The sequence below is a fragment of the Psilocybe cubensis genome, chromosome 9 (assembly GCF_017499595.1).
Source record: "Psilocybe cubensis strain MGC-MH-2018 chromosome 9, whole genome shotgun sequence".
Lineage (NCBI taxonomy): Eukaryota > Fungi > Basidiomycota > Agaricomycetes > Agaricales > Agrocybaceae > Psilocybe > Psilocybe cubensis.
Window position 1 is genome coordinate 2,020,529 of NC_063007.1, and position 24,943 is coordinate 2,045,471.

At 48.0% G+C, this 24,943-nt stretch overlaps 7 protein-coding genes across 7 annotated transcripts; 3 read left to right on the plus strand and 4 right to left on the minus strand.

Annotated features, from left to right (window-relative positions):
• Positions 1–147: 147 nt before the first annotated feature.
• On the plus strand, positions 148–1,685 carry JR316_0010062 (Glyoxylate reductase/hydroxypyruvate reductase; the record flags this gene model as incomplete). The annotated part of the gene is made up of 9 exons (XM_047895736.1): positions 148–161; positions 219–318; positions 378–473; positions 524–548; positions 611–655; positions 715–789; positions 842–921; positions 980–1,485; positions 1,547–1,685. The coding sequence occupies 9 exons, from the start codon at positions 148–150 to the stop codon at positions 1,683–1,685; spliced, it is 1,080 nt and encodes a 359-aa protein (XP_047745455.1).
• Positions 1,686–2,287: 602 nt separating this feature from the next.
• Positions 2,288–4,307, plus strand: JR316_0010063 (G2/mitotic-specific cyclin cdc13; the record flags this gene model as incomplete). The annotated part of the gene is made up of 5 exons (XM_047895737.1): positions 2,288–2,305; positions 2,368–3,261; positions 3,315–3,854; positions 3,912–4,049; positions 4,113–4,307. The coding sequence occupies 5 exons, from the start codon at positions 2,288–2,290 to the stop codon at positions 4,305–4,307; spliced, it is 1,785 nt and encodes a 594-aa protein (XP_047745456.1).
• Positions 4,308–5,507: 1,200 nt separating this feature from the next.
• Positions 5,508–6,542, minus strand: JR316_0010064 (30S ribosomal protein S15; the record flags this gene model as incomplete). The annotated part of the gene is made up of 3 exons (XM_047895738.1): positions 5,508–5,719; positions 5,782–6,459; positions 6,518–6,542. 3 exons carry the CDS (start codon positions 6,540–6,542, stop codon positions 5,508–5,510), a joined length of 915 nt encoding a protein of 304 aa, XP_047745457.1.
• A 442-nt stretch (positions 6,543–6,984) lies between these two features.
• Positions 6,985–8,325, minus strand: JR316_0010065 (uncharacterized protein; the record flags this gene model as incomplete). The annotated part of the gene is made up of 3 exons (XM_047895739.1): positions 6,985–7,460; positions 7,520–7,951; positions 8,010–8,325. 3 exons carry the CDS (start codon positions 8,323–8,325, stop codon positions 6,985–6,987), a joined length of 1,224 nt encoding a protein of 407 aa, XP_047745458.1.
• Positions 8,326–8,598: 273 nt separating this feature from the next.
• Positions 8,599–9,376, minus strand: JR316_0010066 (uncharacterized protein; the record flags this gene model as incomplete). The annotated part of the gene is made up of 4 exons (XM_047895740.1): positions 8,599–8,703; positions 8,768–9,099; positions 9,151–9,203; positions 9,261–9,376. 4 exons carry the CDS (start codon positions 9,374–9,376, stop codon positions 8,599–8,601), a joined length of 606 nt encoding a protein of 201 aa, XP_047745459.1.
• An 850-nt stretch (positions 9,377–10,226) lies between these two features.
• On the minus strand, positions 10,227–10,994 carry JR316_0010067 (uncharacterized protein; the record flags this gene model as incomplete). Its single annotated transcript, XM_047895741.1, has 2 exons — positions 10,227–10,894; positions 10,979–10,994. 2 exons carry the CDS (start codon positions 10,992–10,994, stop codon positions 10,227–10,229), a joined length of 684 nt encoding a protein of 227 aa, XP_047745460.1.
• Positions 10,995–22,927: 11,933 nt separating this feature from the next.
• On the plus strand, positions 22,928–24,538 carry JR316_0010068 (Acyl-CoA desaturase; the record flags this gene model as incomplete). Its single annotated transcript, XM_047895742.1, has 5 exons — positions 22,928–23,614; positions 23,682–23,915; positions 23,968–24,094; positions 24,147–24,322; positions 24,374–24,538. The coding sequence occupies 5 exons, from the start codon at positions 22,928–22,930 to the stop codon at positions 24,536–24,538; spliced, it is 1,389 nt and encodes a 462-aa protein (XP_047745461.1).
• Between the last annotated feature and the right edge of the window lie 405 nt (positions 24,539–24,943).

Genomic DNA, 24,943 nt, shown 5'->3' on the forward strand with positions numbered 1-24,943 from the left:
TTGCGGTCCGGTTTGAAACGGATCAGCACACCCAACCGTAAAGTTCTGCTTTCCCTTCACATTGTTTTTGACTTCCTACGCCGCTATTAGACGATTCTCAAGCTTGAAATATCCATTTATCGAAAACAAACATCTTTGGCAACTTCCATGGCTAGCAACAAGTCAATAATGTCCTCATCTCTTGAACGCTTATCTTATCTCACCAAGCATCTCTCCAGCTCAGAGTCAAAGGATGTGCGACACAAGATTGTCCTCACAAGAGATCTTGGACCAGACGTTATGGGTTTGCTACGAGATAGAGAGGAGAATTACCTGGAAGTGATTACTGTTGACGTTTCCTCTCAGCACGTCGACTAATTGACATTTTATAACACAAGCTCGTCCTCTGGGATAAAGAGGAGCCCTGTAATAGAGATTGGATATTGAAAAACGCACCTGGTGCTTCTGCTCTAATCGTTCTCATCACTGATAAGGTACGCATATCCACTACAGTGACAAAAAATACTCAACTTGTCCTTCACAGATCGACACAGAGATTTTAGACGCTGGTGAATACATTTACCTCTGCCATTGCAGCTGTTGTTATACTCATCGGCGATCTACGGAATAGCTGGTCCTAAGCTACTCGTCGTCTCAACTATGTCTGTTGGATATGGTGAGTAGGAGCAGGTGCTCTCCTCGTCAAGGCGATATACATAGAAATTTATCTCGCAGAGCATCTTCCTATGAAAGAGTTAGCAAAACGAGGCATAAAGGTTGGCTATACCCCTGATGTTCTCACCGATGCAGGTATGGTCTCCACCTACCTCGATGACCGTAAACAGTGATCTGATAATATCAGTTGCGGACATAACCATTATGCTGGCGTTGATGGCAGGCCGTAACGCGCGAGAGACAATGAACATTGTAAACGAGGGAAAAGTCAGTCCTTGATTCAGGCCCCTATCATCGTCGAGCTAAACACTCACCACCGTTTCAGTGGCCGGAATACAATTGGGCACCGTTCCTTTTCTGCGGTCGCCAGTTAAGCACATCTGCCTCATCGCGCAAACGCACGGCAGGGTTCATTGGCTTTGGACGGATTGCACAAGCCACTCTGTCCCGGCTTATCCCTTTTGGCTTTACTGACTGCATCTACACGTCGTCTCCCTCCTCCAAACCTACTCCCACGCGGGACGCACAGCTCGCGCAGACTCTCGGCCTACGTTCTGTGCGGCGTGTTAACCTTGGTACATTGGCTGAGGAGAGCGATGCTGTGTTTGTCTTGGCCCCTGGCGGCGAGGCCACACTCAATTTGGTAGATGAACAATTTTTGAGGAAGATGAAGAAGACCGCAGTGCTGGTTAACACGAGTAGAGGTACCCTCGTTGACTCGGATGCCCTTGCAAAGGCACTTAGGGAACAGTGGATATGGGGCGCAGGGCTGGACGTTGTCAAGGGCGAACCAGGAATTTCTGCTGATCACCCGCTGGTCAAGGAGCAAAGGTATAAAATTTGTGCTGGGATTCGTGACTTTGATAAATCTGACTGTCGCCCTGGCTGCTAGATGTGCTATCTTGCCTCACATTGGGAGCGCCACCTACGAGACTCGGGTCGAGATGGGCACGTTAGCAGTCCAAAATGCTCTGGCAGCCATTTTTGAAAAGCCTATGCCTGCTGCGTTTGATCTGACGGGATACCAGTAGCACATAATCATCGTGCACCAGTTATCATCTCTTCCAGCATACCTAATAACTTCCAGTAAATAATGGTTTTTCGATTGAGGTGAAGGTCAAGTTCCCTATTAGTGGTATGTTAGTAAACAGCACCTTAAACAGGAGCACAAACCGGCTGCGTAGTTTTGATGCTTCATTTGCAAGGTGTTTCTTCATCAATATAGACGCACTGTCCTGCTCTTGAAGATAACGGAAAGCAAAGCTCATGAGACGAAATGCCTAGGGCCGGTTCAGATATGTTGGCTAAAAATATTGCATAGAATTTCTGCCGTCGTCGGAAGCGCATGGGAGTAATACTGTGTTGGCCTGGATACATACATTCCTGCGGCCATGTCCCTGAGAACGGTCAAACAAAGGCGCGTCACGGCGAGATGCGCGCCAATTACCACACGTTCATGTGACTGACGCGTGCCTTCGCGTCTGTGTTATTTGTTGCGGTATTTGTTCTCCACGTGATGTTGGATACAGACTCTGACTTTCGGTTGTTTCGCTGCCTCCACCTCGCTCACCACCACCATACTTATCTCCCACATTCCGGATTCTCAGAGCAACCCCCCACACGGCGAGGTCAAATGTCATCAAATATTCCTGTCAGTAGATTCGAACGAGTTTCGCCACATTTCCATTTTACTAACTCATCCGGTGGCCATAGACACGTCGTGTTACAAGGACAACACGGGCGGCGGCAGTGAAAGAAAACGAAAATGCAAATGCTCGCCCTTCAAGGATATCGACACGCTCAAAGCCTCTGGGGCTCTCGTCTACCACAGCGGGACTCACGGGTGCCACAGGCGGGGTCACCCGAGCCACCGCTGCCTCGCGGGCTAAGGCGTCTGTAACAGCAACCGACTCTAAGCTTGAAAATCTCGCAGGAAAGCGGAAACGTGAGGCACTGGGCGAAGTCGCTGTTGCCAGCAACAACAAACAGACTGGAGGAGCTTCCAAAGGGAAGGAAAAAGAAACTTACGATGGCATGATGATCAAAGGCAAGGGCGTCGCAACACGCCAGCCGCTTCGCACGGTGGCAAGCACACGGCAAGAAACCCATGCAGTCACAAAGAAGGATTCTACCAGTACAGTCCACGCGAAGAGCAAACACGATTCAGCGGCTGTCGTAGACGCCAACGCTATGGTTGTCGATGTGCCTAATCATGGCCAGGTGCAACTTCCCAAACTCGCGGTTCGCAGGTCGACCGTGATTAAAGAAAGTCAAATTACTGCAGTTCGACGCCCAGATTCTCAGCGTCGCGCGTCGTTACGGTCTGGTCGCCGTATTGTGGAAGAAGAAGAGCCTGCTCATAAGAAACGAAGGACGTCATCTGTCCCTCCCGAGGAGGAGCCTGAAGCCGTCGCAGATGCTCGGGCACAGACCGAAGAAGATTTGCATCATGCACGCCTACTTGCAGAAATTGAAGCATTCGCTGAGGAGCCTGAGGCTGACCCAGAAAATTCCCCATGGGACGATCTTGACGCGGAAGACTCAGAAGATCCTCTAATGGTTAGCGAATATGTTCAGGATATCTTCCAGTATCTCAAACAAGTGGAGGTACGTCCCTTTCGGCATTTCTTTGTTCGCAAATTCATGATGCCTTTTTTTAGCTGACAACAATGCCCAACCCCAATTACATGGAGAATCAAAAAGAACTTGCATGGAAAATGCGAGGCATCCTCACCGACTGGCTTATACAAGTACATGTCCGATTCCGCCTTCTTCCCGAGACGCTTTTCCTCTGCGTGAACATCATCGATCGCTTCCTTTCTGCGCGCGTTGTCTCATTAGCAAAGCTGCAGCTTGTTGGCGTGACATGTATGTTCATCGCCGCCAAGTTTGAAGAGGTTGTCGCCCCCTCCGTCTCGCACTTCCTCATGTGTGCCGATTCATCCTATACAGAGGCAGAGATTCTCCAGGCAGAGAGATATGTCCTGAAGATCTTGGAGTGGAACTTGTCGTACCCCAACCCAGTGCATTATTTGCGCAGAATCAGCAAGGCCGACGATTACAATGTTAAAGTGCGGACACTGGGCAAGTACTTGCTGGAGATTGGAGTGCTGGAGTGGCGGTTAATCGCAGCCCCACCGTCTCTCATGGCTGCTGCGGCAATATGGCTCGCCAGGTTGGCCTTGGGTATGGAACAATGGGTAAGTATTGCATCCTTTTTTCCAGCAGTTATGCGGATTCCTTACTATGATCTATAGACACCGAACTTGGCGCACTTCTCTTCATACAGAGAGAGCGCGTTGATTCCTACAGCCAACTTGATGTTGAATTACATCCTCAAACCTATTCGACACGAGTCCTTCCATAAGAAATACGCTGCTAAACGATACTTCAAGGTACTATCCTTTTACTTCATCTGTTTTACGCCATTGTTAACTTGTCGCATTATCCCACTTTAGTCAAGCGTGTACATGAGAAACTGGGCACTGGATCGATGGGGAGAGGGTACACAGGTTGACCTCGCGAAGGAGCTTCCCACTATCAAAGCGGAAATCAAGATTCTCAGGGAAACCGAGGAGGCTGCTGCTAATCAAGTTGAGGATGAAGAGGCCGGAGAGTCCATGCTGCCAGCACTGCAGTTACGTGGGCGGTAAACCTATTCGCTCATGGAAGGTTCGACGCGCATGGGCAGTAATCCTTCTGCAGGATACCCATTTACTGTTCGACAACCAACACCTAGGGCCCGTGATCTCGCCGCTTGATTATACTTTCTTTTGTCCATTGTTCGACGTCTTATACCTTCAATATCGCAATCTTCACCGTTAACCGTTTCAACCACTCACCTCATGCAATCTGTCTTTTCTCCAACTCAAATCCAGACCATTCACTCACAGGCAATCTCACATTGAATCCATTGTACAACGGAACGTTTGCTCGTCAGACCGTACCCACACGCAAGTTTCGCTTTCCCTTCCATCTTTTTTTCACGTCCATTTCAACAAGCACAAACAAGTCTTATTATCATCCATCACTATGCACCAACAGACTCGAATTATTTTCATTTCGCTTTTCCCTAGAATTCTCACCGGACATTGCATTTCCTCGCCATTTTTTTCTGGACTTGGCTCAAGGGGACAATGGCGAAAACTTATCGGGTCTCAAAAACGGAAGAAACGGAAAGCCTATCCGTGTGTTCGGTCGCCTTTCACTTCTTTGTTTGTGTTGTGGTTTCCATTCGACCGTCGTTTCGCGCATGCTCTTTTTTTCCCTTTCCTTTAATTTTTTCGTGTTCCTTGTTATCATTTTACGATTCCTACCTTGTTATCGCTATCGCTTCTCTCTCTTTTCCCCCTTCCCATGTCTTGATTTGTCTATTCCCTTTTCTTGATAATGTCTTTTCACTTTATAACTTATTTCACTCCTCATGTTCATTATATCTCGCCACCCATACTCATCCTCTATCCCGCATCATTCCCTTTATTTTACCTTTTCTTCTCATTGTCCGGGCATCGCGACTCGTAGTTTGGAAATCATTATACAATCAAGTCCGTGAATATGCAGCCGAGCACCGATGAAATGTTTTCTTTCTTTCGTACAGTTGCCCGCTTTACCCCTGACCGTTCCCTTTTGGATGGAAGACAAGGCGGCTATTGTATTGTTGAAATATGTATAGCTGTATGTTTTTAGCCTTTCACGTTGTATATTAAAACAGTAGAAATAATTTATGTTTGCGATTTGAACTCAATTGCATCCTACTTTATTTCGATTTTGGAATCCAAATCATGAGAACTCCATCGCCATGGTGGTATAAGGGTAAGCAAAATGAATGAATTAGTTGCTCGATAAGAATATGGTTATAAAACTAGTTCTCCTTCAACACTCTCAGGATCTAGCGCTAACTGTTCAAGGAGGGTCTCGTAGCGGTCTCTGGAGACGCCTTTGAGATAGCGAAGGAGTTTGGCTCTTTGGTGAACAAGTTTTGTGAGCCCTCGTCGGTTGGCAACATCTCGTTTTGCGCGCTTCAGATGTTCCCAGAGGTTTCGAATTTTGTATGTGATGAGAGCAACTGAAGAGATAGCATCGACTGAATTAGCCATGAACCAAAAACGACCAAAAAGACAACCATACCTTGCACCTCCGTGCGGCCAGTGTCATAAGGATTTTCGGGAGTCGAGAACGCCAGGATGATTCGCCGACGGTTTTCGAACGCGATACCACCCGCGTTGGCATTGCGCAGGTCGAGGGCCTTGGCCAACAAATTGGACTTCTGCAGCTCCTTCTTGCTCTCCGCGTCAAATAACTCCTCTTGAGTGAGCGGGTTCGCAGGCTGTGGGTTCAGCGAGCGGCTTGCAATGTGGGCCTTCATCGAGTGGGTGGACATGGACATGTTCACGGTGGCAATCGGGAGTTTCTCGAACAACAGTTGCTTCTCAGCAGGGCCAACGCCGTGCCCAAAATGCTGTGGGAGGTGCACGGTGCCCACCGGCCCCTGCTCACGTACCATCGGCACGCTAAACCTGGTTGTCTTCGCAGCAGTAGACTGGTACAGCTTCTCCTCGTCGACGAGCACCTGTGCCAACTCGCACTTTTTCCATTTCGTCTCTTCTTCGCCCGGCCGGGTACCGAGCACAACGCTGGGTCGTAATTTGGCGGCTTCAGCGAGGCGCTTGGAGGTGTTGGCGATGTTGAGCTTTTTGTTACGCAGCCCGATACGTTTGCTGGCTTGTGAGCTCAGCGCGGAGGTCGTGTGGAGGAATGCGGAGGGTTGAGTTTGGAATTGTGAGCTCGACGCGACAGCTCGAGAACCTGACAGATGGGCAGCAGTGAGCTCATGTATTGGGGTCCAAGATATTGAGATGCATACCACTTGATGTACAGGACCTGAACATGGTGCTCAACACCGCCGTCGTCGTCGTCGCGTATAACGGGACTAGCTTTGTGGCCCGCTGCCCAAAAGAAATTGTGTGATCACGTGATCTGAACTTTCACCACTCCGGTGACTGGCGAGCCTTGGCTTCAACTTCTTCGATAACCACAACTTTTTATAGGCTTTAGGGTTTTTTCAACTCAAGTTAAGATAATTGATTCCTTCCATCGGGAAGTTTTATTTAGTACTGAACAGTTTCTTTGTATTAGCAGCTAAAGATATCAACGAAATGATAGCCTTCAAATTCTCAAATATCAGGAACATCCAACATGGAACATCACGGCAAAGGCTCGACAATGAATGTCGGTTTCAAAGCTAGGTACATTTATTTCTCTCCTGTGATATACCCTAACGCAATACTGCCACTGAAGCTTCAAGCATTACTGGGATCGAAACGCATTTCATTAAACATGGGGGATGTTTGATACCCATTTAACCGTGGTGAGCGCCCTCACAGGTAGGGAGCGCAGCGACAAAAATGCCAACACTAACATCAATGACCGCGCGACCAAATATGACTTGAGGAAACGTCTTGCCAGAATCGACTTTCGGAGATTATGATATGTGTAGATCCCACTCATCTCGACGAGTAGAACACATATGGCGGTTACGACAACCATCATACACCCTTTCCAGAGCATATCTTCAATCCACGTTGGAAATTCCAGGATATTGAAGAATACGCTAGAACAGTATATGATCCCAAGAAGAGCAGTTGCGATGCATGAAAGCGGAAGTCTCACTCTCGGAAAGATATCGTCAAGGCCTCTGGCATCCGCTGTGTTGACAAAATAATAGGTCGGGACACGCATACATCCAGGTTCTAATTTGGTCCCAAACTCCCTGATCAATTTTTCTTTGGAGAATGGCAAGGCTGCGGCTGTATAAACAATGGTATTATATACTCACAATCGAATCGTGGAATTAATAACGGCTTACTGTTGATCTTCTTCAGCTTAGGCATATAGTCTGCGTGGTCACTGTCGTTTTCGTCCAAAAGATGGACAGGAACGGAGCACCTCACATTCAAAGGCTTGTCCCACCATAATCGAAATAACAGCGCACTTGCAACCACCGATGAAAGGCCGAGGATGTCAAAAGGCGTCATCAACAAACCTCGCCGTCCCCTCTCAAATATTTGAACCATAAACCACGTCATTTGGCACAACGAAAACAGTTTTATAGGTGTGTTGTTTTTACTGCGATCCCATATGTCGTCTTCTGTGATTTCCGGAAAGTGGATTTGCCCTGATAGGAGCAATTTTCGGAACTGCACAGAGGAGAGCACGCCAATTGGCTTGTGATCCGTGCCATAAAGCGTGAAACCACCCATTTGCATGAAGTGACCATGGGCCATCGTCCATCTTTGCCCTAAAATATTGAGGTTCAATGAATGCTGAATGCCAGGACCCTTTCAAAAATTACGCACTTGAAAACTCTTGCTGCAGGCTCCTTGCGCCTACATACTGCTTCAGTGCCCAGAGCAGTATCAACTCTGGGACTATGGCTGCCCAGAATGCTAATTTCACTTGTCGGAAAATGTGTCTCCATTGACGTTCTCCTGCGTCTCCCATGTTGGGCTTTACTGACACCGCTGCACATAAGAACGTCATGGCGAAAAAGCTGCGTATGATATGCACCCTTGTTTGACATTGCTGGGAGGGGTCATCCGAACATGTTATCTGAGGGATATCTTTGATAGGTGCGTAGGAATTCATCATGGCGCCGATTCGGCCAAACGACATAGCGAAACAGACATGAGATATCATGGAAAAGCCTTTCCTGCTTCACTTATGGACCCTGGGTATGAATATAAAAGCAAGACCCGTTGCAGTTGCGCTCTACGTTGTTCTTCCCATAATGGAACACAAAGGAAGATGGTTGACTAAAAATGGACGAACTAAGACTTGTCAAGAATGGTAGTTGTGTTTATGACGGTGTCGCCATTGCAGCCGTAATCACTTCATGAAGGTATTTAAAGTCAAAACTCTAACCTATATTTACTGGTCCCACGAATACTAAATCCTGTGTAAAGCTACGTGGGAGACAACCAAATCCGATATCTGGAACAGTCTACCAGCCAATTTGTCTATAGGAGGTACTTGTACTGCATTCTGATGTGCCTTTCGGATCCATTCATGCATCAGTCGAAACGTGCGGGATCACTGAATGTTAATGTACACTGACCTGGACAGTATCCCATCCCACAGCAAGTGTATAGGTCTCCGGAGCCTGGATTATTTTCCCCCATGGCAAAGGCGCATGTGCACCGGGGATAACATCGGCATGCTCTCTGAGCTGTACGATGATTGCGTCGACGTCCGATTGCGTAAATCCTTCCTTGGGTGTGACTTTGGAGATTTCTGTGACGGGGGCGCTGAGAGCTGCGGTAGGGTCCAGATCTAATTCGACGTGTTGGAGTGACCAGTCGCCTGCAATCAGGTGCGCGGTAGACGCTATGTAGGCCGGGTAATCTTCCCTCTTGGGGACGTTCAGGCTATTTTCGTAGGCTTTCCAAACTGTTACGTTTCAGTGAGGTTCTCTGGACCTCGTAAGTCTATTAGACTAACCGATAAATATATAGGCTTTCTTTGGATCCTCGACTTGAAACCCGGTGAAGACACTGTTGGTTTCCGAATTGAAAATTGAGCCCAGGATAATACAGAGTACACTGGCGCACCTCAGAGATCCTTCCGCATTCTTGAGATACTCTAGACCTTTGTCTACTAGTGAGTGATCAGCGGTAAACGCCTCGCTCGCTGTGAAAGAGATGACTTCGAGCACTGAAGTGGACATCGCGACTGTTGAAGAGGGAATTTATGTAGATTGTAAGTATGTGACAGTGGGGAATGTGATAGATAATGCAATGTACATCAATGAGAAGCTATTTTATACCATGAAGTGTTTTCTGAAATGTGAGTCCCTTAGTCATTTCAGCAGGTGGTCATTGTCAAAGAATCTTCGTCAGTCGCACTGCATTGTGTTGTAACGTAAGACCGAGATGTTGCCGGCTCAATACGTTGTTCTTCCATGTCTCTTGCATTCCGGCCATATCGGTACATGAAACGTCGAAGAACAATGTAAAGTACGCGAACTGCAATCACAGATGTCCTAGCAGTAAGTTCAGGTAACCTGTTCAATATCACCAGCGTTATAATTAACTTTGAATCGCAAATCAATTATAGACCGGGACCCGGAGGGCTAAAATGTATCACGTCGCGGGACGGCCAGTTCCTCTCGCATGTACATTATGAGTCCATCTCGTGCTTTATTAATCATGAACCGCTGCCAATTCACGATGTAACAAAAGAGTATCTGTACGGTTTGTACCGACAAAATCCTTCGAAGATGATATTCATCTCAAGAGTTCATGGTGACCATATTGGATGGGTAAGTTTGTCCATCATCTTCACGAAGTTGAGATTGGATCGGGGAATGAGGAAAGGAGCGATGGTCGAATAAACCAATACTACAATTGAAATGACACCCCTTCTACGAGGTAATTTCGAGCAATCTCCATCCCGGAGTGGCAGGTCGATGGAGCCTACAGACTCCTACTTGGACAGGAAATCGCTAAATTAAAAAAGTGTGGTTTCAGAAAGTCGGTGCAGCACTCACAAAGAGCTTAAATTTTACTGATAACCGCCTACGCAGAAACTTTCGTCGTCGTCGAGGAGGAGGAGGAGGAGGAGGAGGAGGAAGGCGAGGACAAGAGGATATTTTCTCGCTTAGCACGCCTATACTGCAAATAAAACGCGATAGTCACAGCTCCAATGAGAAGCATCTCCAACGACGAGGTAAGCGTCACCGCGAACGAGCCCCATCTATCCGATATCGTAGGCTGGAAATGATACACTATATTGCAATTGACAGTTTCGACGATTGTGCCATTACTACCGACTGTAACATCGTACCCGCAGCTTGACCATCCAGTGAGATCACGCCGTAGGTTTATAGCCGCCACGACTGTGGATACCGTCCATAGGGCGCAGGAGACCCCGGAATAGGAAATGGCGTATACGGAGGCTGGGGTGAAGGGGAAGATGTACTCGGACTGGTGTCGCTCAAGCCAGTATCGCAGAAGCACGGCTCCATGGTGCGGCAAGGTGGCCAAGTACGCTATCACAGGGGGCGCAATGCCACCGGGAACATCGTTATATTGATAATAAATGGAATAATTGACGACGGCGAATGTGAAAGCGAGTGTTGATACGAGGAGAGAGAGGTACACGACGTTTTTGAGGTATGAAGGTATTTGTTGGGGTTTTCTTGTTACTAGAGTGTCTGCGGAGCTAGTCCGAGATTCGACAGGTTCTAGAGGAATGATCATAGTGCAAACAGGAGGGGATATGCAATCAACTTGAGGCTGCGGAGGTGCCGTGAAGGTATATAACGAACCCAGCGACCCTCCCATTTTTCCGTAAGTTGCAAAGCCGAGCTTTGCGAACTCGGCCTCTTGATCATGGGTACAGATTTACAATGGTTGTCTTGAATAAACTGCTCTCGATAAATTTAGAATCGCTGTTTAGTAGTCGAACCAACTGCGATCAAAAAACTGCGGTCGCCACCTGCCATTATATAAAGTCGACATCGAATTTCTTCCTCACTTATCCTACTGAGGCGCCACAAGCTAGTGCTGTCAGTGCATCCACAGAGGGAGATTCAAGAACAAAATCTTCGTTCAGCTTAAACCACGCACTTAAATCAATGAACAGGAAAGTATGGAAGAGTAAAAGTTAGTTTAGTACCTTTATCAAGCCTTCCGTCGGGTGTAAGAATTTTGACCCGAAGTAAAAAAGAATCGCTATTTTTGATGTACGGAATGAACACCTCCGCATCGCAATCATCAGCAAACGGGTACCTACCAATTTGAAAGGTTCTGCAAAAGAGAGGATACTAACAAGGAAGATAATTAGGCACTACGCCTAAACGGAACTTTTGCACGGAGAAAGGCGTTGGTGACAAGAGATGATTTGCCTCGACGTTGAGGGACTTGAAGTTTGCGACGTTGCACAAAACAAACTACTGTGATAGCCAGGCCTAAAATTAGCTCCAACGAAGAAGTGATCGTATATGCCAACGAATCTCCGTAGCTTCGTGCACGCGTGAATGGTATGTAAGTATAGGTATGGCAGTCTAACCCAGATATCTTATTATTATCCTGGGATGCACGACGTTGCCAATCCATCTTTGGAGTTGAAATGCACATTTCTTGCGCACAGTGACGCAATTGCAGCAGCCCACAGACCGAAGCAGATGGACGTGAACGCAATTCCCTATCGCATGCTGGAAAACGAACCGAAATCGACTAAATGAGGTAAAACTTTCCAGGAGGATCCAGAGTGATGTAGATTGAAATATCGTTAGGAGTGAGAGAAGGACTGAACGCCGTTCGCCCACCCGATTTTCCAGATCACGTGGGTGTTTAGCTCGCGGCAGATGGTGGCTGGTTCAACATCCTCTTGGCATCCACCAAGACACCTTGTCAGGTTTACTTATGTCTCTGAGATGGACATGTAGTTACTGTAAAGCGCCATATACTCACGGCACTTAGAACGCGATTGTTACCAACCTCTTGTTGGAGAACGGAAGTGATCAGTTGAAATAGTCTTTAAGTTCTTCTTAATGATTGCACAAGATTTCCTTTTAAACACTCTACAATATGAATAGTATGACTATATTCTGTCCTTAATTGGGGAGCTTGCTCCCCTTTGTACTGGTGGGGACCCAAAATGCTTAAGCACACGTGATCCACCAGTGTTTTGATCGTCACCCCGTGCGAAAATGGCATCCCGTGCGAACCTAGCAGGGAGTAGTCTCGGCCTCCCATCTTCTTTCGGATCGGTTACCCAATATGGGTAACCCATCGTAAGAGTCTGGGTCACAACCAACGGTCGCAACATACCATTGCGTTCGTGGTTTTCTCGCATTTCCTTGGCATATCTGCTGGCCAAAAACATTGCCCCTACCACTATTTTATAAACATGTACAGGATCCATACTACTTTACTCTTTACTTAGAATCATAATAAATATAACTGTAAGTATTGTGAGCAATGTTTGGATCAACCATTTTCACTTTCGAAACGGAAAGCATTTTTTATGAGAATGCCTGTGTGCATAATATAGGACATTAGGAGAAACAATAGCAATGACATTACATGGTTGACCATTCCTTGAATTTCTAAGGCAAAGATCACCTTTGATTTGACAGCACAGTTGTTGAAAAGGTGCCAAGGAAATGCGAGAAAACCACGAACGCAATGGTATGTTGCGACCGTTGGTTATATCCCAGACTCTTACGGTGGGTTACCCATATTGGGTAACCGATCCGAAAGAGGATGGGAGGCCGAGACTAAGCAGGGAGACCTGCCGACATTTGTGATGCGGCAAGATTCTACTAGAGCATGCCAGGTACTGGCATAGCAAATTAATCGTTCTTTCATTTATAGTGCTAATGCAACTGAGTGTGTCAATAGTATAATGTTTGAATTACCTAGAAACGATGCCAATTTGAACAATCGTGTCCAAGTCCACTTCGATTCACGCGGTCAACCACAACACATGTTTAGGGATGTTTGATGATGACTCCGTTTGGTTAGAATCGCGTTCTAAGTGCCGTGAGTATATGGCGCTTTACAGTAACTACATGTCCATCTCAGAGACATAAGTAAACCTGACGAGGTGTCTTGGTGGATGCCAAGAGGATGTTGAACCAGCCACCATCTGCCGCGAGCTAAACACCCACGTGATCTGGAAAATCGGGTGGGCGAACGGCGTTCAGTGAGAGAAGGCGTGCCACTAAACCTGGAGTTCATGTTTGTTGACTGTATTATTCATGCCTAGGCAACAAGATATGAGCATGAATATTTGACTGCATCTAGAAGTGTTTATGGCGTTGTAGGGATTTGGATACGCGTGCGCGCGACGCGACTCACAACAAACACGTCACATGACGCTTGCGGACACACTCACTTGGCATCGTCGACGCCATATGGCCACAGCATAGACGCGTAGTCAGTAGTTAGCACCTTACCGGAGACGTCGTTACACACCGAAGGACGTATCGAATCATATTTCCTATTTTTTTCCCATCTCTTTCCGTGCTAAACACATAAATATCTACAAAACTCTGTCCGTACTCAGGCTACTTTGTCCTCTCTCGAACTCGCCCCCTTCCCTACATCTGGAGCCCACCGCGAGGGGACAAAACCAGTAAAACCGGTTTTGCCCGCCCCCTTGTCCGTTAAACCCCGTGTCACTGAGGAACTGTCAATATTGCCTCAAACAGCGGAAGTTCGACATCCCAACCGGTTCGAGGCTCCTTTCTCAAGAAGGGCTCGGGAATTCGATCTTCTTCTGGGAAAGTGATACCCAAGTTAGCTCCAAGGAAAGGGAAGAAAAAGGACGACGAATCTGAGTACAAACCATCGTCGAAAGCCAGCAGTTCTAACTCGTTATTACCCACCTCGGAAGCACCTCGAAATCGCCGCAACATTGCACCTGTCAGTTATAGGGAGCGATCTGCGTCTGTTAGTCCACAGGACGCTAACGAGCTCACTGTCAACGCACCAAATACTGACCCTATCACACCTACGCCAACCCAATTTTCGTTTCGACACGCACCACCACCGTTATTCAATCGGTTCTCATTTCCACAAGGTACATTCCCAGGAGCGTGGTCTGTTGCAACACCACCAAGTGTACCACGACTAGCGTCGATTGAAGAGCCGGTTGACGAACCTCGTGAAGACGAATTTGATAGCGCCAAAGAGTGGCAAACATCGGACGGCGATTTCTTACCAGAACTCGATTTCAACGAGGAATCAGATCCACCACCAAGATCTATCAGATCTGAGTCGCCGGAGGCAAGGTCAGAATCAGGAGAAGAAGACAAAGAAGACGTTAACAAGGAACAGCAAGTAGGAGAAGAAACGAAGCAAGACGAAGAAGATCAGCAACAGCAAGACGAGTTCAAAGCAACCGACGTACCAGCTCCAGCTAAACAAGACAGCCAGACATCCAACAAAGAAGAACCAAAGTCGTTACAAGTCCCTATACCCGAATCCCAATCAGGAGAATTGAAGAAAGAAGAATCGAAAGAAGAGAAGGACGCACCAAAGACAAATAACAACATGGTTCAACCAGGAGGATCGACGACAACCTTTTTGAAGGAGATGCCAGCGCCGGGCTCGAGTAAAGCACCTAGCTGGTCAGGAGATGTAGATGAGCTGGAGGACTTTCTGGGGAAGTTCGAAAGGTTAGCAAAGACGGCGGGGTTAAATGACGAGATGATGGCAGAGGCAGTGGTGGACTATTTGAGGAAAGAGTCAGATGTGAAGTTCTGGAAAACTTTCAAGGGTTACCGATTGGACCGACCACGGAGCTTCAAGGCAATGAAGGAGAAGTTAAAGGAGGAATATCCGTGGATGACAAAGGGTGGGAGTTACACGGTGGACGACTTGACGAGAGTGATTGCCAAAGCGACAAAGGGCAGTGGCATCAGGACCAGTGTCGAGCTCACCGAGTACAATAAAAACTTTGAACCAATTGGTCTCTGGCTAGTCAAACAAGGCGAGATCACTGAAGACGAATTGAACGAGTACTTCTGGATGGGCTTACCGCCTCGCCTTCAAGACCGGGTGGAAGTGCAGATGGGGGGGAAGAAAATAGGGTTGACGGGAAGGATGGCAGCTCCAGCGGTGGAGGATGTGTTGAAAACGGCGAGGCTGTTATTAGACGAGGATGTAGGGAAAGGGAAGAGAGCTGAGCGAGAGGAGAAGTTGAGGAGGGCACAGAAGAAGCTGAAGAAGAAGGAAAAGCGGCGGAAGAAGAAACATGAGAGCAGCTCATCGGATTCATCATTGGATTCAGAAACCGAGTCAGAAACCGAGTCTGTGTCATCGGACACATCAGAATCATACACTGAATCGTCAGATAGTGAGGACGAGAGGAGGAAGAGGAGGAGAAAGGAGAAGCGACGGGATGCAAAGGAGAAGAAGAAGAAAAAGAGAGAAAAAGAGAGGGAGAGGGAGAGGGAGAAGGATAGAGAGCTGGCGGAGTTGAGGGCAAGATCAGAGAGGCGGAAGGAAGAGGAGATTGCAAAGGTGAAAGAGGAGGAGGATGTGGTGCGAACTCGACGAGTCTCATTTGGCGAACCAAAGAAGAAGACTCGAGAAGAGGATATTGGTGACTTGACACGCAAGCTAGCAGGATTGAAAGTTGGCGACGCAAATTATGCTGCAACCTACGGTCAACTCTGTGCTATGGACCCAAACGCGCATATCTGGATACCAACACTACTGGCAACAACTCAGCAGGCGGCAGCAACAAACATGGCAGTACACGCACCCTATCAGCCACAATTTGCACCAACGTATCAAACTCAGGCTTATCATACGCAGGCACAAACATTCGCCGCTCCGCAAATGCAAATCCCACCACCAATACAATACGCCCAGGCGGGTATGTCAGGCCCAAGTTCAAACAGCTGCTATTTCTGCAAAAAAGGACAACATCGCATACGTGACTGTGTAGCCGCAGCCGAATACGTTAAAGTTGGCCGCATCATGTGGTTTGGAACTCCAGCTCGATTGACATATGCAAACGGAGAGCCTATCCGTTTTGAATATGGGCAGAGTTTGAAGGACGCTGTTGATAAGCGGTTCGGGTCAGCAGTTCCAACCCCAGGTCAAGAAGGGTGGCAGAGGGATCAACCACCACATGTCAATGTTGCAACAAGCGGTTATTATACGCAGACTACCAGAAACGCTAAGACATACACCACAGGGCGCAATGGAGAACAAGTGAAAGTGGAAGCAAGTAGCGGGCGGAAGAAAACAGTGGAGGAAGTGCGAAACGAGTGGAAGGAGATCCCATGGGAGAACGGGTACGAAAGCGAGGGCAAAGTGGAGTGGATGGCATGGCAAGAGGTGGCCACAGCGGAGGCATTGCTGCAGACACGAAGCGGGAAGAAGACGGGTGATGATGATGAGGAGAGCGGGAGGAAGGAGCAGGAAAAGAGGATAGAGAGAGAGATGAAGGAGAGAAAAGGAAAGGCAAGGGCGGAGGAGGGAGAAGGACACCACACTGACATCAAACACATCCGTTTCGATCCCAATGCCATTCAGCGAGGAGGACACGAGAAAGCATACACATACGAGTCCAGCATATCTGATCCAAAAGCGGCTTTGAAGATGGCAGAGAAAATCTTCAAAACTATTATACCTGAGGTTACGGTCGGCGATATTTACGCACTCAGCGGGGACGTACGAAAAACAATGGTTGAGAAACTCAAGGTTGTGCGAGTACCTAACGAGGCATTCCCCAAAACCTCACTATTGGATACAGAAAAGAAGTCAGCAACGACAGCAACAACAGGAGCGGCTACCTTCAAGATGCCAACACTCGAATACTGTACACCACTTCGGGAAATTGATGTCGTTGTATGCGGGACGGTTGCATCGGTCGGGTTGTTAGATGAAGGGTCAGAGATTGTGGTGATAAGGAAAGACTTGTGGGAGAGAACAGGGCACAGCGTCAACAAAGAGCAACAAATGACAATGGAAACAGCGACCGGCGAAAAGGAGGAGATGGGAGGATGTGCCGAGTTTATGGAGATTGAGGTCGGAGGCATTGCATCAATGGTACACGCTTTCATCGCACCTCTCGATGCCCCATTCGAGTTGCTGTTGGGACGACCGTGGCAAAAGTACGTGAGGCTAGGGAAGGTTGAGCATAACGATGGGCGGGTAGATGTGATTGTGCACGATCCTAAAGACCAACGTCAAGCAAAGGTTATACCAACAAGAGAGCGAGCGAGGAAGGTTGTGAAGAAGGTGTTGATGTACAGGGAGGCAAGAGCAGAGCAACCAAGAGAGGAGGTGGTGGAATTGAGTGTGGAGGAGGTGGTAATGATGGCGCACAGTCAAGCTCGTACAAAACTCGCAAATGAGCTTCTAGGATCAACATTCACCTATGATCAAGTTCAGCACACATTGTTGTATAAGCCAGCAGCAAAGAAAACTCACCCGGTTGCAACAACAATGCCAGAATATGCGAATGTTCAACGTCGCTTTCCAGAGGACCCGCTGTTGACGTTACCGACAATACCAATGACGCCAGGGCCATTTAAGCCAGGAGAAAGGTTGACAGAAGAGAGGTGGAAGATGCTTGGAGTGGAGGAGAATGATTTTTTGTGGGAGGAAGAGAAGAAAGTGGTGGCGGCGGTGTTACGAGCAAACGAGAAAGGTTTGGCATGGGTGGAAGCTGAGAAAGGAAGATTTCGAAGTGACTACTTCTCGGATGTCGTCATACCGGTCGTCGAACATGAACCTTGGGTAAAGCGCTCGTTTCCAGTTCCACCAGCATTGCGAGAGCGGTTCAACAAGCTCATCGACGAAAAGTTAAAAGCTGGTGTCATAGAACCTACGACAAGTGCATATCGGCATGCAACAATCACGTTCGAGAAGAAAGGATCAAAAGACTTACGCATTGTGCACAACCTTGTCCCGCTTAATGAAGTCACTATCAAAGACTCTGCGCAACCACCATTGATTGATTTGTATGCTGAGCAATGCGCCGGCCGCTCGATCTATACAACAATTGACCTTTTCGTGGGTTACGATCACCACACGCTGGACAAACGGTCGAGAGAGTTAACAGCCTTTGAAACACCAACGGGAACATACCAGCTTACTGTGTTGCCTCAAGGTTGGACAAACTCGCTGCAAATCTTCCATCGTGATGTAGCATTCATCCTACAACACGAAACAGAAGTTGCACCGAATTTTTCCGATGACATAGCGGTCCTGGGTCCAATGACGAGGTATGAGTTGGCGGGCGGAGGTTATGAGGTGATGGAGGAGAATCCGGGAGTGAGGAGGTTTGTGTGGGAGCACCTGATGGACGTGAATCGAGTTCTTCACAGACTAGCACACGCTGGCGCCACAGCATCTGCGAAGAAACTGATTTTGTGTCAGCCGGAAGCAAAGATAGTGGGACAGATATCGACATACGAAGGGCGTAAACCGGATAAGTCGAGCGTGATAAAAATTGAGAACTGGCCACCATGCGAAAACGCGACCGACGTGCGAAGCTTTCTAGGAGTGGCGGGTGTGGTGAGGAAGTGGGTGAAGGACTTTGCGGCGATTGCAATCCCATTGGTCAACCTAACGAAGAAGCAAGTTCAGTTTAAATGGGACAAGGAACATCAAAACGCAATGAATTCACTGAAGACTGCGGTCACGACATGCCCAGCAATCCGCCCCATCGATTACAAGAGTGGCTTTACGGTCATTCTTCAAGTTGACTCCTCAAACATTGCAGTTGGTTTCATTCTCATGCAGTTGGATGCAAACGGCGCACGTATAATTGCACGGTTCGGTTCTATACCATGGAACCCACGAGAAGCTCGCTACTCGCAGGCAAAGCTGGAATTATACGGCCTGTTTCGAGCAATTCATTCAGTCAAAATTTGGATTGTTGGGGTGCAAAATCTTACCATCGAAGTGGACGCAAAATATATCAAGGGTATGATCAATAACCCTGATACGCATCCAAACGCAGCTATGAACCGATGGATTGCTGCCATTCTGATGTTCGATTTCAAGCTGGTCCACGTCCCTGGGAAGAACTTCAAGGGTCCAGATGGGTTGTCACGGAGGCGGAAGGTTGAAGGCGAGGAGGACGAGACAGAGGAGGATGCAGAACAGTGGGTGGAGGAGTTGTATCAATGTGGGGTGTGGATAGTGGCAGGAATGGGATGGAAGAAGGGAGATCAATGGCCGAGGATAGGAAAGCGAGGTTTAAAAGGGAAGAACAAGAGAAGCGAGGGGAAGGGTGCAGTAGGAATGGATGTGAAGGTGAAGGAACCAGGGGTTAAAATTAGCGAGGGAGCGAAAGAGGGAGAAGTGATGAGTGTGGAGGAGGCAGTGGTAGCAGCATTCAAGAGAAAGATGGCGGAAGCGACAGAAAAGGGAGGGTTACCAGACACAGAGGAAGTCAGACAACTCGACGACGAGCTCATGCAAATCAAGACTTACCTGGAGACACTGAAACCACCACCAAATCTCGATAGGGTTGCACTGAAGAGATTTGTGAAGAAGGCCAGTCGGTTCTTTGTCCAGGCGAACAGATTATGGCGTCGAGATAGCGGCATACGTCACAAGCTCGTGCTATTTGGAGAAGACCGGCTTGAGGTTCTAGTCGAAGGACATGACATGTTAGGTCATCGAGGGTACTTTGCGACTCGCCATAACGTTGCCGATCGCTACTGGTGGCCAAAAATTGATAAGGATATTCGATGGTTCATCGACACCTGTCACCAATGTCAATTGATGTCGCTCGAGAAAGTTGTAATCCCACCTACCGTAATGATACCCGAAAGGCTGTTCTGCAGATGCCATATCGACACAATGCACATGCCACCCTCAAACGGGTACAAATATATTGTCCAAGCAAGATGTGGGATGTCGACATGGCCAGAATGGGATAAGTTGAAGACGGAGACGGCGGCGGTGATAGGCAATTTCATTCTAATGAAGTTGATGTTGAGGTGGGGAGTAGTATTTGAGATGATAACGGATAACGGACCTCCATTCGTGGCGGCACTAGAATGGCTGGCCGAGCGATACAACGTGAGCCATATTCGAATTTCTGGCTATAATTCGAGAGCGAACGGTGTCGTCGAAACAACGCACACCCCAATTCGTACAGCGCTGATCAAGTCGGGTGACGGGTCCTTGAAAAAGTGGGACGAGAGGGTAGCATTCATGTACTGGGCTGAGCGAATTACAATCAGGAAATCAATCGGGTACTCACCATTCTATGTTGTGCACGGAATCGAGCCGCTCCTACCATTTGACCTCACTCACGCAACATTCCTACTCCCGGACATCGACCGTTCGCTTTCAACCGCTGAACTCCTCGGTATGCGCGCAAGACAACTTGAGCGACGCGACGACGACCTAGCCCTGGTCCACGAACGTGTTCTAAAGCGAAGATATCAGTCCATTGCCGAATTTGAAGAGAAAAACAAACATAAGATCATTGATTATAATTTTCAACCCGGAGAACTAGTGCTCGTCTTGAACAAGAAGGTCGAGGCTGAAGTGGGAAGGAAGGGCAAGCCGAGATACATGGGACCACTTGTCGTCGTACGCCGCTCCGAAGGAGGTTCATACCGTCTGGCAGAACTCGATGGAGCTGAATCAAAGCTGAAATACGCAGCATTTCGTTTAATTCCCTATTATCCGCGGAATCGACAGGTCATCGAGGTCACGGAGGTCCTAAACAGCGAGGAGTTCGACGGCGACGAGGAATAGCGAGCGGGCGATGGTGCAAAAGAGGGGGGAGGAGGTGTGAAAGAGGGGGGAGGAGGGAAAGAGAAATTTGGAAGAGAAAAGATATTGAGTGAGATCGGAGACGAGAGACGACGAGCGAGGGCATATAGACAATGGAGAGAGCTAGTTAGAGAGTTAGAAGGAAGAATGAATGGCGAGGGGAGGAGGACTGACCGAATAGAGAGGAAAGGAGGTGATAGAGGCCACTTGAGACTGGGTCTTGAGCAGGCCACATATCAGGTCGTGACTGGATGGATCCATATCACGAATAGCACTAGGGAGTGGGCCGCAGGATGTAGACTCGAAACCGAAACCGAAATTTCAGCCAGGAGCCTGAAATTTAAAGTGGGGGGGAGATGTAGGGATTTGGATACGCGTGCGCGCGACGCGACTCACAACAAACACGTCACATGACGCTTGCGGACACACTCACTTGGCATCGTCGACGCCATATGGCCACAGCATAGACGCGTAGTCAGTAGTTAGCACCTTACCGGAGACGTCGTTACACACCGAAGGACGTATCGAATCATATTTCCTATTTTTTTCCCATCTCTTTCCGTGCTAAACACATAAATATCTACAAAACTCTGTCCGTACTCAGGCTACTTTGTCCTCTCTCGAACTCGCCCCCTTCCCTACAGCGTACAAGTCAAACGCACAGTGCTTCTGAAAACCGAAACATGGCAGCGCAGTTAACCGTGAGCCTCGTTGAAGAATCGAAACAGGTTCAATTTATTTCGTTGGTACCCTATACGAAAGCGTTCGCTGTATGCGTGGTATAGTTACTATTAGGAAAACAGATTCATCACATGCCTTATCGAATAACCTGGGGCATGAAATGAGATTCGACCATGCTTTTGCGATGCCCCAGATCTACAGGTCCCCAATAACTTTATCCAACACAGAGAACATGGTGGAGGTCTCCCCAGACAACGGAAATTCGGGTCTAGACTATTCTCGGTCGACTCCGGATGTACTGGCAGAAAAAAAGAGAAATATTGTTCAAAGAAATAAAATAAGCGTGTCTGTGCACCAATGGCATGAGTGGGTGCAGAAAAAGCGCGCATATATTTGATCTTGGAGCTTTATTTTAAGGTTTAGGCGATTCAGTGAAGAGCAGAAGCCGAAGCCTGTGGGTTGGGGTCGAAAACCAAGACAATCAACGATGATGCCTGGCGGTTGAGCAAAATTGATGGACAAAGTATCTAACGAGCGCCGGGGCAGCACTGTAGTATCTACCCACCGCTTTCGTGGGATAAGTAGTACAGCCCGGAAACCTTTTCCATGTATGACAGGCTTCAGAACGGTCGGACTCGGGCATCGTGTTCATGGCAGACCGTAGTGCGACTGGCAGACGTGGACACCCGGACGGATTGGACCCTTGGGCGGCTTTCAATTTTCGAGATATGATATGAAATTTAGTGATTAATGACACCGGGGACGGAACAAAAACAGAAGAGACCAAGAACGCTAGCACGGTGGCGACAGCACAGAGCCAGCAAGGCTGGGGAGGACTCTACTGAGCATATGATTTGCAAGATGCAAGAATTGGGGTTTGGGAAAAGCGACAAGCATGGAGCAGAGCAATAAAGGCAGACGCTGCCCTCCGAGTCGAGCTTGCCACAAACACATGCGAGCGGTCTGGGCAATTGCCTTTTATGGACTCCCCAAAAATTAAGTGGCACGTGACGGACCATAGCGGTGTTAGTAGTGCTGAGGGGCGTTTATTGGCGCTTATTTCGTGGACATTGTTGAGGACATTGGGCGCAACGGCGAGCTCGAGAGAGACAAACCGCATTGGCAATTCTCGGCGAACAAAAATCGCGAAAAGGGGGAAAATACAGGGTCGGGAGCTGTTTTTGGTGCATGATTGTTCAGAAACCCCGCACCGGAGAACGAATCCCCAAAAAATGTGACCATGACATAAATACCCAACCCGCCCAACTTTTTCTTCTGCTCACGCCCCTTTCATCCTTTCCTCCACGTCTTCGCCGTCGACAGCGATGGGTCGCGTAGAAAAGTCAGAGTCCGTCCCCGACGTCGTCCCCTCCGACCTCAACATCCCCGACAACTACGTCCAGCACACCCTTACGACCACAAAGCCCCTCCCACCTTTCCGATGGTCAAATTTCATCAACGACCTTAACTGGCTCAATGTCTTTATTCTCTGCGTTACGCCCTTCCTCGGCCTCATCGGCGCCCTCACCACCAAGCTGCGCTGGGAGACATTCTGGTTCTCCATTTTCTACTACTACTTCACTGGTTTGGGTATTACCGCCGGCTACCACCGTCTCTGGGCACATCGCTCGTACAATGCGTCTCTTCCTCTCCAGTATTTCCTCGCTATTGCCGGAGCTGGTGCTGTTGAAGGTTCTATCAAGTGGTGGTCAAGAGGTCACCGTGCCCACCATCGCTACACCGACACCGACCTCGACCCTTACAATGCCCACAAAGGCTTCTTCTATTCCCACATCGGCTGGATGCTTGTTAAGCCCCGCCGCAAGCCCGGTGTTGCTGACGTTAGCGACTTGAGCAAGAACCCCGTCGTTCGCTGGCAACACAAGTACTACCTCCCCATGATCCTCATCGTCAGCTTTGTCATTCCCACTCTCATTCCCGGATATTTCTGGGGCGATTACAAGGGTGGATATGTCTATGCCGGTGTCCTCAGATTGTGCTTCGTTCACCACGTGCGTTTTTTTTTTTTTTTTTTTTTTTTTGCTTTCCTATTTGTTCATTAGCTAAACATTATCATAGTCGACTTTCTGTGTCAACTCCCTTGCTCACTGGCTCGGAAACTCGCCCTTCGATGACAAGCACACCCCTCGTGACCATGTCATTACCGCTCTTGCCACTATCGGTGAAGGTTACCACAACTTCCACCACCAGTTCCCCATGGACTACCGTAACGCCATCAAGTGGTACCAGTATGATCCTACCAAGTGGTTCATTTGGACGATGCAGAAAGTTGGGCTTGCTAGCCATCTCAAGGTATAATTTTTGTTTATCCTTACGCTAGTCCGGTTATTAAAGTCCACCCCAGGTCTTCCCTGAGAACGAAGTGCGCAAGGGTCAACTGACGATGGAACTGAAGAAACTCAAGGCGACTCAAGAGCGTCTTGCGTGGCCAACTGATAGCAGCGACTTGCCCGTTATCAGCTGGGAGAGTTGTATGTTCTTTCCATATCATTCCTTGGCGCCTACTAAAGTACCTATTTGTAGATCAAGAGCAAGCTGCCAAGCGCCCTCTGATTCTCATCTCAGGATTCATTCACGATGTTTCTACTTTCATCGACGAACACCCTGGAGGTCCTCACTTGTTGGTCAAGTTCATTGGCAAAGACGCTACGACGGCATTCTTTGGCGGTGTATACGACCACTCCAATGCTGCTCACAACGTATGTCGTTTTCATTTTCATCATCATTCTTTACTTATCTACGCTTTCTAGTTGCTCGCCATGAAGCGTGTTGGTGTGCTCCATGGAGGTATGCGACAGGGATTGGACGACAAATCCATTCCTCCCAGTCAGCGACTGAAAATTGCACGATATAACGAGCTGTCGCCGTATAATAGCAGTACAGCTTACTCGGATGGTGAGGGTATGCTCGGTTAATCGACCTCTCATTATTTTCGATGCAGTTGTCTGTTGCTCTTGGTCCTCGTAGTATATACATATTAACACAACTAGTAAAAGATGTTGAAAAAGTAGGAAGTCTGGTCACGATTAGTTGTATATTTTTTCTTTCGTTTCTTTTGTGACGTTGGAATTATTCAACCATACGAACCCATCACGTTCCACATCATCATACACAGAGCACACTATGATTTTTGAAAATGTAATCATTGTGTCGTTCGTTAGAATAGAAGATCACCACTTCTTTTTTTTTTCGGTGTGGATGATATGTTTTTTCTCCTTTTTATTCGCTCGGGACGTGACGGTTATTGTTGCATAGGAAGTAGAACATATAAAGGGAGGAGGTGGAGGGGGGGCAACTGTACTTATATACAATAAAACTGT